General features: G+C 45.4%; 1 protein-coding gene across 1 annotated transcript in view; it reads right to left on the reverse strand.

Moving 5' to 3' along the window:
- The window catches only part of LOC119963579 (polycomb group RING finger protein 3), a 155,949-nt gene that overhangs the window by 58,252 nt on the left and 83,784 nt on the right, over window positions 1-13,913 (reverse strand). The window contains exon 5 of the mRNA XM_038792909.1: window positions 12,292-12,380. Coding sequence (XP_038648837.1) covers window positions 12,292-12,380 — 89 coding nt within the window. The remainder of the gene's footprint in view (window positions 1-12,291; window positions 12,381-13,913) is intronic.

Here is a 13,913-nt window from a genome sequence, read left to right on the forward strand (position 1 = left end):
CAAGACCCTCAACATTTACAGTGCAGAAGGAGGCCATTCGGCCCATCCAGTCTGCACCGGCCCTTGGAATGAACATCCCACTTAAGCCCACACCTCCACCCCATCCCCGTAACCCAGTAACCTCACCTAATCTTTTGGACATTAAGGGGCAATTGATCTTGGCCAATCCACCTAACCTGCACATTTTTGGATTTTGGGAGGAAAGCACAGTCACCCGAGGCCGGAATTAAACCAGAGACCCTGGAGCTGTGAAGCAGCAGTGATTCCCAGCTGGGTCACTGTGCTGTCCCTACAAGAGAAATTCCGAATTCTGTCAGATCAATACGGTAGCACAGTGGTTAGCACTGTTGCTTCACAGCTCCAGGGTCCTGGGTTCGATTCCCAGCTGGGTCACTGGTTGTGCGGAGTCTGCACGTTCTCCCCGTGCCTGCATGGGTTTCCTCCGGGTGCTCCAGTTTCCTCCCACAAGTCCCGAAAGACTTGCCGTTAGATGAATTGTACATTCTGAATTCTCCCTCCATGTACCCAAACAGGCGCCAGCATGTGGCAACTAGGGGCTTTTTACTGTAACTTCATTGCAGTGTTAATGTAACCCTACTTGTAACAATAAAGATTATAAAAAATAGATCAAAGGAAGTGGTATATAAAGTTGCTAAAATAAAATAATAAGCCTGAGGATTTGGAAAAAATTTTAAATTCAACAAAGGAAAACCAAGAAATTGAGTCAGAGAAAATAGAATATGAAATCAAACTAGCAAAGAACATAAAAACGCAAAACCTTCTCTCGGCCTGAGGAGTAGACTGGGGGCAGATAATTGAGGGGAGGACAGATGAGGAACAATGGGGGATGTTCAGGGAGATATTAAACACCTCTCAATTAAAGTATATTCCAGAGAGGAAGAGGAATTGTAAAAGGGAGAAAAACTAAAGATAGGTTAGCTTGATTCCGTGGTGGGGAAATTGCTGAAATCAATCATTAAGGAGGATATGACTGAACATTTGGAAAGACAAAGCTAAATCCACCATTGTCAGCATGGTTTTATGAGGGGTAAATCTTGCTTGACAAACTTGCTCGAGTTCTTGAGGACGTAACCAGCAAGTTGAATAATGGGGAACCTGTGGATGTGGTATATCTAGACTTCCAGAAGGTGTTTGACAAGGTGCCGCATAAAAGGTGAGGTCGCAGGGGATTGGGGTAGAGTATTAGACCGGATTGAGGATTGGCTGACTGACAGAAAGCAGAGGGTCAGTATAAATGGGTCCTTCTCTGGCTGGTGAACTGGGACTAGTGGGGTGCCGCAGGGCACAGTCCTCGGACCTCAACTGTTTACAATCTGTATAAATGATCTGCAAGCAGGGACAGCAACATAGCAAAATCTGCAGGTGATACCAGCATAGGTGGGAAAGCAGGCAGTGAAGATGAGATAGAGCTTACTGACAGGCATAGATAGGCTAGGAGATTTTGCCAAAATTTGGCAGATGGATTTTAATGTGGACAGGTGCGAGGTTATCCATTTTGGCCGAACAAATAGAAAAGAAAATTATTATCTAACCGTAACCCTTGTAGGGCAATCTAGAATGTGAGCTCACAAAACTGAGATGCAAAAGAACTACTTCTTGCAGAGGGTGGTATATTTGTGAAACTCGCTGCCCCATAGGTATAGGTGGTCTGATTAGCAAGTTTGCAGATGATACTAAGATTGGTGGAGTTGCAGATAGTGAGGAGGACTGTCAGAGAATACAACAAAATATAGATAGATTGGAGAGTTGGCCAGAGATATGGCAGATGGAGTTCAATCCAGGCAAATGCGAGGTGATGCATTTTGGAAGATCTAATTCAAGAGCGGACTATATGGTCAATGGAAGGGTCTTGGGGAAAATTGATGTACAGAGAGATCTGGGAGTTCAGGTCCATTGTACCCTGAAGGTGGCAACGCAGGTTGATAAGAGTGGTCAAGAAGGCATACAGCATGCTTGCCTTCATCGGACGGGGTGTTGAGTACAAGAGTCGGCAGGTCATGTTACAATTGTATAGGACTTTGGTTCGGCCACATTTGGAATACTGCGTGCAGTTCTGGTCGCCACATTACCAGAAGGATGTGGATGCTTTGGAGAGGGTGCAGAGGAGGTTCACCAGGATGTTGCCTGGTATGGAGGGTGCTAGCTATGAAGAAAGGTTGAGTAGATTAGGATTGTTTTCGTTGGAAAGACGGAGGTTGAGGGGGGACCTGATTGAGGTCTACAAAATTATGAGAGGTATGGACAGGGTGGATAGCAACAAGCTTTCCCCAAGAGTGGGGGTGTCAGTTACAAGGGGTCACGATTTCAAGGTGAGAGGGGGAAGTTTAAGGGAGATGTGCGTGGAAAGTTTTTTTACGCAGAGGGTGGTGGGTGCCTGGAACGCTTTACCAGCGGAGGTGATAGAGGCGGGCACGATAGCATCATTTAAGAGGCATCTAGACAGGTATATGAACGGGCGGGAACAGAGGGAAGTAGACCTTGGAAAATAGGAGACAGGTCTAGATAAAGGATCTGGATCGGCGCAGGCTGGGAGGGCTGAAGGGCCTGTTCCTGTGCTGTAATTTTCTTCTTTCTTCTTATAGTGTGATGGAGTCTGAGTCATTACATGGTTTCAAGAAGGAGATAGATATATTTCTGATTTTAAAAAGGGTTAAAGGGAAATTGGGAACAGGTCGGGAGGTGGATTTGAGACCAGGAAGAGATCAGCCAGAATCTGATTGAATGGCGGAGCAGGCTCAAAGGGCTGAATTGCCGACCACTGCCCCTAATTCCTATGTTCCCACATGAAAAGGAATTACAAATATGGTCCCACAACAGGCAGGAAATGAAAAAAATAACATGCATAATAGAGAAATTGCACAGAAACTGTACAAATGCTTTCTGCTGGTCCTCACAGAGGAAGATATAAATAAATGTTCCCTGAAAGATTGGGGAGCTAATGGACTAGGGAGATTGAGAGTCTGAAAGAAAGTAGAATTAGTAAAAAAAGAAAGCAGTGCTGGAGAAATTAATAGGACTAAAAATTGATACATCCCCTGGACCTGATTGGCCTGCATCCCAGAGCACTGAAAGAGATGGTTGGAGAGATAGTGGGTTCATTGATGATCATTCTTCAAAATTCCATAGATTCTACAATGATGAAATGGTGCTTGCAGACTGGAAAGTATAAAACTATTTAAGAAAGAAGGGAGAGAGAGAACAGGGAATTACAGATCTGTCAATCTGACATCAGTGGGGTCAGGAAGATGCTGGAATCTATTCGAAAGGATGGGATAACTGAACACTTTGAAAATAATGATCTGATTGGGCAGAGTCAACATGGATTTATGAAAGAGAAATCATGTTTGACAAACCTGTTGGGGTGTTTTAAGGTTGTCACTAGAAGAATAGATGATGGAGAACTAGTGGATGTGGTGTATTTGGATTTAGAAGGCTTTCAACAAGGCCCCACAAAGGCTAGTAAGTAAAATTAGATCTCATAGGATTGGGGGATATATCCTGGCATGGACTAAGAATTGGTTAACAGGCAGAAAACGGAGATTAGGGATAAACAGATTATTCTCAGGTTGGCAGGTTGTGACTAGCAGGATACTACAAGAATCAGTGCTGGGGCCCCAGCTGTTCACAATCTACATCAATGATTGGGATATGAGGAGCAAATGTAATATTTCCAAGTTTGCTGGTGACACAAAACTTGGTGGCAGAAGATACTCAATGCAGAGAAATGTGAAGTGATTGATTTTTGTCGGAAGGGCAGAGCGAAACAATATAAAATAAAGGATCTAACTCTGGAGGGAGTGGAGGAGCAGAGGGACCTTGGTGTTTTTGTACATAAGCCATTGAAGGTGGCAGGAGAGGTTGAAAGAGCATTTTATAAAGTTTACAGTATCCTGGGATTTATTTATAGGAACGTGAGTTATGCAGTGGCAGGGTCCAGGGAGAAGGCAGGGGAATGTTCCAGGGCAGGTTCCAGGGAGAAGGCAGGGGAATGTTCCAGTGGCAGGGTCCAGGGAGAAGGCAGGGGAATGTTCCAGTGGCAGGGTCCAGGGAGAAGGCAGGGGAATGTTCCAGTGCAGGTTCCAGGGAGAAGGCAGGGGAATGTTCCAGTGGCAGGGTCCAGGGAGAAGGCAGGGCAGCACAGTAGCATTGTGGATAGCACAATGGCTTCACAGCTCCAGGGTTCCAGGTTCGATTCCGGCTTGGGTCACTGTCTGTGCGGAGTCTGCACATCCTCCCCGTGTGTGCGTGGGTTTCCTCCGGGTGCTCCGGTCAGGTGGATTGGCCATGATAAATTGCCCTTAGTGTCCAAAATTGCCCTTAGTGTTGGGTGGGGTTACTGGGTTATTGGTGTAGGGAGACGTGTTGACCTTGGGTAGGGTGCTCTTACCAAGAGCCGGTGCAGACTCAATGAGCCGAATGGCCTCCTTCTGCACTGTAAATTCTATCTATGAATTGAATGTTCCAGTGGCAGGGTCCAGGGAGAAGGCAGGGGAATGTTCCAGTGGCAGAGTCCAGGGAGAAGGCAGGGGAATGTTCCAGTGGCAGGGTCCAGGGAGAAGGCAGGGGAATGTTCCAGTGGCAGGGTCCAAGGAGAAGGCAGGGGAATGTTCCAGTGGCAGGGTTCAGGGAGAAGGCAAGGGAATGTTCCAGTGGCAGGGTCCAGGGAGAAGGCAGGGGAATGTTCCAGTGGCAGGGTCCAAGGAGAAGGCAGGGGAATGGTGCCGTGCAAGTTGTTCATTCAGAGAGGCAGTGTAGGCACGATGGAGAAAGTCATCTCCTTCTGCACCATAACAATTCTGTAACTCTGTAATATTGATAAATCCCATTACACTTGGTACACCTTACTAGTGGCAATAAACCTTACTTAATAATAAAACATCAGTTCTAGAGCTTTGTTAAAAGATAGACGTTTGATTGCATTTGTCATTTCTAACAGCACGGGAGGGTTATCAAGAGAGTAGCTGATGGCAGCCTGTTCATTGGTTCTTCATTGATGGATGAAAGTCGATTAAGGATGTGGTTAAAGGGGGCCTCACGGTAGCATGGTGGTTAGCATCAATGCTTCACAGCTCCAGGGTCCCAGGTTCGATTCCCGGCTGGGTCACTGTCTGTGTGGAGTCTGCACGTCCTCCCCGTGTGTGCGTGGGTTTCCTCCGGGTGCTCCGGTTTCCTCCCACAGCCCAAAGATGTGCGGGTTAGGTGGATTGGCCATGCTAAATTGCCCGTAGTGTAAGGTTAATGGGGGGATTGTTGGGTTACGGGTATACGGGTTACGTGGGTTTAAGTAGGGTGATCATTGCTCGGCACAACATCGAGGGCCGAAGGGCCTGTTCTGTGCTGTACTGTTCTATGTTCTATGTTAAACTTCACTGCTCAACCTTCTCGGTGTTGACCTGCCAGCACTGGGAATTGATGCACCGGTAGATTGGGGCCTGCCAGCACTGGGAATTGATGCACCGGTAGATTGGGACCTGCCAGCACTGGGAATTGATGCACCAGGTAGATTGGGGCCTGCCAGCACTGGGAATTGATGCACCAGGTAGATTGGGGCCTGCCAGCACTGGGAATTGATGCACCAGGTAGATTGGGGCCTGCTAGCACTGGGAATTGATGCACCGGTAGATTGGGACCTGCCAGCACTGGGAATTGATGCACCAGGTAGATTGGGGCCTGCCAGCACTGGGAATTGATGCACCAGGTAGATTGGGGCCTGCCAGCACTGGGAATTGATGCACCAGGTAGATTGGGGCCTGCCAGCACTGGGAATTGATGCACCAGGTAGATTGGGGCCTGCCAGCACTGGGAATTGATGCACCAGGTAGATTGGGGCCTGCCAGCACTGGGAATTGATGCACCAGGTAGATTGGGGCCTGCCAGCACTGGGAATTGATGTACCGGTAGATTGGGGCCTGCCAGCACTGGGAATTGATGCACCGGTAGATTGGGGCTTGCCAGCACTGGGAATTGATGCACCGGTAGATTGGGGCCTGCCAGCACTGGGAATTGATGCACCGGTAGATTGGGACCTGCCAGCACTGGGAATTGATGCACCGGTAGATTGGGACCTGCCAGCACTGGGAATTGATGCACCGGTAGATTGGGGCCTGCCAGCACTGGGAATTGATGCACCGGTAGATTGGGACCTGCCAGCACTGGGAATTGATGCACCGGTAGATTGGGACCTGCCAGCACTGGGAATTGATGCACCGGTAGATTGGGGCCTGCCAGCACTGGGAATTGATGCACCGGTAGATTGGGACCTGCCAGCACTGGGAATTGATGCACCGGTAGATTGGGGCCTGCCAGCACTGGGAATTGATGCACCGGTAGATTGGGACCTGCCAGCACTGGGAATTGATGCACCAGGTAGATTGGGGCCTGCCAGCACTGGGAATTGATGCACCGGTAGATTGGGGCCTGCCAGCACTGGGAATTGATGCACCGGTAGATTGGGGCCTGCCAGCAGATTTCAGAGCATTTATACAATTTCCCACCAGCGTCTGTGCTCTGCATATCACAGAAGATAGATGCTTTTGGATTCAATCAATTGATTTGCATCTCTGAGTTTTCTATTGTACAGTTCTATGGATGCCCGTGCCCCCGATTCTACTCTCAGTTTAAACCTGGAACCAATTATCCTATTTTTGGAATGTAAACCTGTAACCTCGAGATCTACTCCACTGTTTAAAGTCAGGAAATGAGTGTATCCAATGTGAGTCAGCAACCTGAAATGTCTTCTGGTAAATGGGCTGTGAACTCTCTCCCGAGTGTTTGGCTCCAGGCTGGAGACGGAAAGTCTATCAAATTCTTCAACTTCAACTTGATTTATTTGTCTTTTGGACTGGGCTCCAGTTTTATGGGTTTAATATGATTTACATTCAAAAGAAGGATCTCACAACCAATAAAAAACACAAAGATCCTAAAACAAGGGAATTGATTGGAACCTTTTTGTTGCCTAACAAGCAGCTACAGCCTAACTAATAAAGGCCCAAGATTCCCCTGCCCGGGTACCTTCTCACACTTCAAACATAACACTCTGGGTTCGATAACGTCCCGTACGACAGGCTGATAGTGAAGCTAAGAGCCCGTGGGATCCAAGGAAATTTGGGAAATTGGATCCAGAATTGCTGGAGTGGCAGGAAGCAGAGGGTGATGGTCGACGGGTGTTTTTGTGACTGGAAGCCTGTGTCCAGTGGGGTCCCACAGGGATCAATGTTGGGTTTATATAAATGATTTAGATATGAATGTAGGAGGGTTGATCAGTACGTTTGCAAACGATACGAGAATTGGTGGGGTAGTAAATAGTGAGGAGGATAGCCTCAGATTACAGAAGGATATAGACGGGCTGGTCAGATGGGCTGATCAGTGGCAAATGGAATTCAATCGGGATAAGTGTGAGGTGATGCAGTTGGGCAGGACAAACAAGGCAAAGGGAATACAGGATAAACAGCAGGACCCTGGGAAGCACCGAGGATCAGAGGGACCTTGGTGTGCATGTACTCCCGTCCCTTAAGGTAGCAGAGCAAGAGGATACAGTGGCCTTTATTAGCCGAGGCACAGAGTTTAAGAGCAGGGAGGTTATGCTGGAACTGTATAAAATGTTGGTTGGCCACAGTTAGAGTATTGTGTGGAGTTCTGGAATCCACATTATAGGAGGGATGTGATAGCACTGGAAAGGGTGCAGAGGGGATTTACCAGGATGCTGCCTGGGCTGGAGAGTTTTAGTTATGAAGAGATTGGATAGACTGGGGTTGTTTTCCTTGGAGCAGAGGAGACTGAGGGGGGGGCATGATTGAGATGTATAAAATTACGAGAGGAATAGATAGAGTAGACAGGAAGAAATCTTTCCCCTTGGTGGAGGGATCAATGACCAGGGGGCAGAGATTTAAGATGAGGGGAAGGGGGTTTAGAGGGGATGTGAGGAAAAACCTTTTCACCCAGAGGGTGGTGGGAGTCTGGAACTCGCTGCCTGAAAGGGGGGGTGGAGGCAGAGACCCTCATAACATTTAAGAAATATTTAGATGCGCACTTGCGATTCCAAGGCATACATGGGCCAAGTGCTGGAAAATGGGATTAGTATAGTTAGGTGGTTATTTTTGACCGACACAGACATGATGGGCCGAATGGCCTTTTCTGTGCTTTAGACCTCCATGACTCTTATTCAAAATACATACAGGGAATCAAAGGCATCTTGGTATATCAAACTGGATCACCTTTTCATCATGCTGGTATATCAAAGTGGATATACTGGCTTGGTTTGCATCCTTTGTGTTGGTCTAGAAAGATTGGAGCTCATCCCTGAAGAGCTATGGAAACTGGGATCACAACCCGTTGACTTTGCATTGTATTTGTACTGAATCTGCAGAATGCCTGACCTGAAGGTTCCATAACATATTTTGTATTCAAGTCAATATGGTTACACGGTGATTAAGCTGAGAAAAAAATATTCCAGGGTACACAATATTTTGGAATAGAAAGAATGACAAAGGAGGAGTAGTCGTGATAGTAATGGGTAATAGTAATGGGTAATAGTAATGGGTAATAGTAATGGGTAATAGTAATGGGTAATAGTAATGGGTAATAGTAATGGGTAATAGTAATGGGTAATAGTAATGGGTAATAGTAATGGGTAATAGTAATGGGTAATAGTAATGGGTAATAGTAATGGGTGACATAACGACTTTAGAGAGAAGATCTGGCTTCAGAATCAGTATGGGTAGAAATTAGAAATAGAAAGTAGTTTATAGGCCCCAACAGTAACAATACCATTGGACAGAGATTAAACAAGAAATGATTGAAGATTATAGAAAAGGCAATATAATAATCGTGGGGGATTTTGACTTTCATTGGGTCCGGGACAATGAAACGTTTATGAAATGTTTTTGTGAGAGTTTCTTGGATGAATACTTTTTGGGACCGACTAGGAGTACAGCTTTCTTATATTGAGTATTGTGTAATGAGGCAGGGTAAATTATTAAAGTTGTAGTCAAAGATCTACTGGGAAATAGTGATCATAATACCATTGAATTCCAGGTTAAATTTGAAAGTGGCATACGCCAATCACAAAAAGTAATCTGAAACTTATACAGAGCCAATTACAGAGATGTTAGTAGAGAACTTGCAACTGCAAATTGGATAAATAGACCAAAAGGCTGTAAACAAACTGGGATACATTTAAATACAACAAAACTACATTCCATGAAACAACAAAAACCCAACAAGACTGACCCGTCTGTGGCTCACTCACCACGGTGCTAACCACTGTGCCACCTGTCAGGAGGGGAGTTCAGCTTTCTATCCACGCTGTTCATGCCCCTCAATCAGCAACCTTCTCAACTCTAAAGAAAACAATCCAAAACTGTCCAGCCTCTCTTCGTAGCTCAAATGTTCCATCCCAGGCAACACCCTGGTCAATATCTTCTGCACCCCCTCTAGTGTGAACACATCTTTCCTATAGTGAGGTGAAAAGCGAGCTCCCCCAGTGTATATATTCTGAACAGCTGGGGTCCAAACACTGATCCCTGTGGTACCCCATTAGTGACGGCTTGCCACTGTTTCTTGTCAACCAATTCTTGATCCATGCTAATACATTAGCCCCTGTCCTATTTGGTCGAATTTTGCCCACTAACATCTGCTGTGGGACCTTATCAAAAGCCTTCTGAAAATCCAAATACATCCACTTGTTCTCCCTTATCTATTCTACTAGTTATATCCTCAAAAAAAACCAGCAGCTTTGTTTTGCATGATTTGCCTTTCATAAACCCATGCTGGCTTTACCTAATCCCATTAACGCTTTCCAAATGTTCTATTATCACATCTTTTATAACAGACTCTAGCATCTTCCCCACTACAGGCTAACTGGTCTGTAATTTTCCTTTTTCTCCCCCTCCCTTTTTAAATATTGGGGTTACATTTGCAACCGTCCAATCTGTCGGAACTGCACCAGAGTCTATAGAATTTCGGAAGATGACCACCAATGCATCATATTTCCATGGCCTACTCTGGGATGTAGACTATCAGGCCCTGGTGATTTGTCAGCCTTTAACCCATTAAGTTTTCCAGCACCATTTCCTCACCAGGGGCTGGTTTAGCTCACTAAGCTAAATCGCTGGCTTTTAAAGCAGACCAAGCAGGCCAGCAGCACGGTTCGATTCCCGTACCAGCCTCCCCGAACAGGCGCCGGAATGTGGCGACTAGGGGCTTTTCACAGTAACTTCATTGAAGCCTACTCGTGACAATAAGCGATTTTCATTTCATTTCACTAATACTGATTTCCCTCAATTCCACACTCTCACCCTCGGTCCCTAACATTTCTGGAAGGTTATTTGTGCCCTCTTTTGTGAAGACAGAACCAAAGCAGGTGTTCAATTCTTCTCCCATTTCTTTTTTCCCCATGACAATTTCCCTGGCTTCTGGCTGATGTCACGGAGGAGCAGCATACAAATTATAAATGGGATGACAGATCCTTGGGGGGACTCCAGAGGGACCTCGATGTGCAAGTGGAAAGGAAGCCACTTTGGGTATTCTGTAGCTACAACCATATAGATAAGAATGGAACTAAGCAAATGCAATATCACCTTCTGAACCGCAGCACAATGCATTATTATGTTGCCATGGTGAGAGAGTGCCGAGGTTTCAGATGCAGAGGGATCTGGGTGTCTTGGTGCATGAATTGCAAAAGACTAGTATGCAGGTACATCAAGTAATGAGGAAAGTTAATAGTTATACAGAGCACTAGGGAGTCCATCTTGAGTATAGCGCACAGTATTGGTCTCCTTATTTAAGGAAATGGTGGTTAGCATAAATGCTTCACAGCTCCAGGGTCCCAGGTTCGATTCCCGGCTGGGTCACTGTTTGTATGGAGTCTGCACGTCCTCCCCCTGTGTGCGTGGGTTTCCTCCGGGTGCTCCGGTTTCCTCCCACAGTCCAAAGATGTGCGGGTTAGGTGGATTGGCCATGCTAAATTGCCCGTAGTGTCCTAATAAAAGTAAGGTTAAGGGGGGGGTTGTTGGGTTACGGGTATAGGGTGGATACGTGGGTTTGAGTAGGGTGATCATGGCTCGACACAACATTGAGGGCCGAAGGGCCTGTTCTGTGCTGTACTGTTCTATGTTCAGTGCATAGAAAATAGTTCAGAGAAGGTTCTATGTAAACAAAGCTTAACATTAGGAAAATGCGCAGACTAATTCCAGGGATGGGTGGGTTGTCTTATAATTGTGTGCAGTTTTGGTCTATTGGCCTATTGTGTGCAGTTTTTGTCTCCTTCTCTGAGGAAGGATGTTCTTGCTCTCGAGGGAGTGCAACGAAGGTCTACTAGGCTGATTCCAGGGATGCCGGGACGGTCATATGAGGAGAGATTGACTAGGTTGGGATTGTTCTCGCTGGAGTTCAAAAGAATGAGGGGGGATCTCATAGAGACTTATAAAATTCTAACAGGACTAGACAGGGTAGATGCAGGGAAGATGCTGCCAATGATGGGTGTGTCCAGAACCAGGAGTCACAGTCTGAGGATTCAGGGTAAATCATTTCGGACAGAGATAAGGAGATATTTCTTCACCCAAAGAGTGGTGAGCCTGTGGAATTCATTACCACAGGAAGTAGCTGATGCTAAAACTTTGAACATATTCAAGAGGTGGCTGGATATAGCACTGGAGAATGGGATCAAAGCTATGGGGAGAAAGCAGGATTAGGCTATTGAGTTGGATGATCAGCCACGATCGTGATGAATGGTGGAGCAGGCTCGCAGGGCCAAAAGGCCTCCTCCTGCTCCTAACTTCTATGTATCTATGTATGTATGAGGAAAGATTGGACAGGCTGGAGTTTAGAAGAGTCAGAGGCAACTTAATTGAAACATTTAAGTGCTGAGGGGTATTGATGGGGTGGATGTGGATGTGGAGAGGATGTTTCCTCTTGTGGGAGAATCTAGAACTAGGGGTCACTGGTTAAAAGTAAGGGAATCACTCATTTAAAATGTGGATGAGGTGAAATTTCTCTCTCAGAAGGTTGAGTGTGTCTGGAACTCTCTTCCTCAAAAGGCAGTGGGAGCAGAGTCTTTGAATATTTTTAAGGCAGAAGTGGATAGATTCCTGATAAACAAAGGGGGTGAAAGATTATCAGAGGGTAGGTGGGATGCAATCTGAATCTATTAAATGACTGAGCTGGCTCGAGGGGCTGAATGGCCTACTCCTACTCTTTGCTCATATGAACGAACGTTCTGTAAATTATCAGTAAAGCTTGTGCTTTGTGAAAGAAGTGTTGCTGAAAAGCTACCTGTTCATCGTTCCTGTGATAATCATGTTCTTCCTCCGGCTTATCCTCTGTTTTCTGTTTATTTGAATCATCTTCTGGCTTTGTCTCACCTTACAGACATAAAGCAAATCAACACGGTCAACTCAGCTATTCAAACACAGGGCAAGAGACCCGATCGACACAGACCACAGCAAACTACTCAATGTAAACAAAGCTTAACATTCGGAAAATGCTGCATTGATCCTAATTAATCTGTTAGCTAAGCTTCAACTTCTTTCACAGGACTATACAATTTGAAGACAGACATGCTGGACCTTTCAGACCAGTTGTATTTTCTTCAACTGGTCCTACAATTCCCCATCGATCCCTTTGCTTGCTTGATGGAGGTGATAATGGCTACTTCATGGTCGGCACAGACTTGGGGCTGAAGGGCCCGTTCCTGTGCTGTACTTTTCATTGTTCATATGCACTAATTCAATGGATAGTTGTTTGAGGGAGAGGGGAATGAGAAGCATCCACATTTCTAGTCTAGCCAGAGGAACTGCAGAGACTGATCTAATCGTGTTTTTTTTTATTCATTCAGAAGATGTAGGCATCACTATCCAGGCCAACATTGATTGCTCATCTCTAGTTGCTTGAACAAGTATTGGTGAGCCGCCTTGTTAAATTGCTGCAGTCCATGTGGTGAAGGTATATCTGCAGTGCTGTTAGGGAGAGAGTTTCGGAAGTTTTACCTAGTGATGATGAATTAAGGATCTATTTCAAAGTCAGGATGTTGTGTGATTTGAAGGGTGTAGTGGGTGGTGGTGTTCACACGTGCTTGCTGTCTCTGTAAGTGGTAGAGATTGTGTGTTTGGGAGGCACCGTCAAAGTAGTTGCTTTGGTGCATCTTGCCCATCCTTAACTTCCCTTCAGAAAGTCAGCGGCCTTCTTAGCAATTGAATGGCTTGGCATTTCAGAGCAAAGATTTAACCACATTGCCGAGGGTGTGGAATTAAACACAGGCCTGCAGATTTCCTTCTCCCAGATACATTACCGAACCAGATTGTTTTTTTAAGACTATGCAGTTCCATGGTCATCATTATTGCTTTTTATTCCAGATTTATTTAATTAACTGAACTTAAATTCCCTGTCTGCCATGGTGGGATCTGAACTCATGTCTTTGGATCATGCAGAAGCATTATGCTCCCGTTTCCAGTCCACTGAACTTGACATTATAAAACTTACTTTCACAAATTCAATCAATTTCAGTCGTGCATAAAATTGTCAGATCATTTTCATGGAATTAAAATATAATTTTGTTACAGGGGAATTAAGGCAATTCAGCTTTGAAGTAAAAACTAACTGCCAGATTTTTTAGCAATTTCCAAGTGCATGTTCATAATATTCTACATAAAAATACAGAATTATTACTGTGCTGGTATTGAGAATTATACCCTGCCTACGTCACATGATTGATTATGTTACACCAGAAGTTTTAACCATAGCTCCCAGCATTAAATTAATAACACTTTATAATGGCTAGGTTCTGAAATTACTTTCATTTTTCAACAATGTGAAATGTATCCACAGTGCCAACTAACAAGCAGTAGTGTACACATGCAAGTAAACTCCATGAAAACTAGCTTTTCAAAAATATATAT

This window comes from Scyliorhinus canicula, chromosome 3, assembly GCF_902713615.1.
Source record: "Scyliorhinus canicula chromosome 3, sScyCan1.1, whole genome shotgun sequence".
NCBI lineage: Eukaryota > Metazoa > Chordata > Chondrichthyes > Carcharhiniformes > Scyliorhinidae > Scyliorhinus > Scyliorhinus canicula.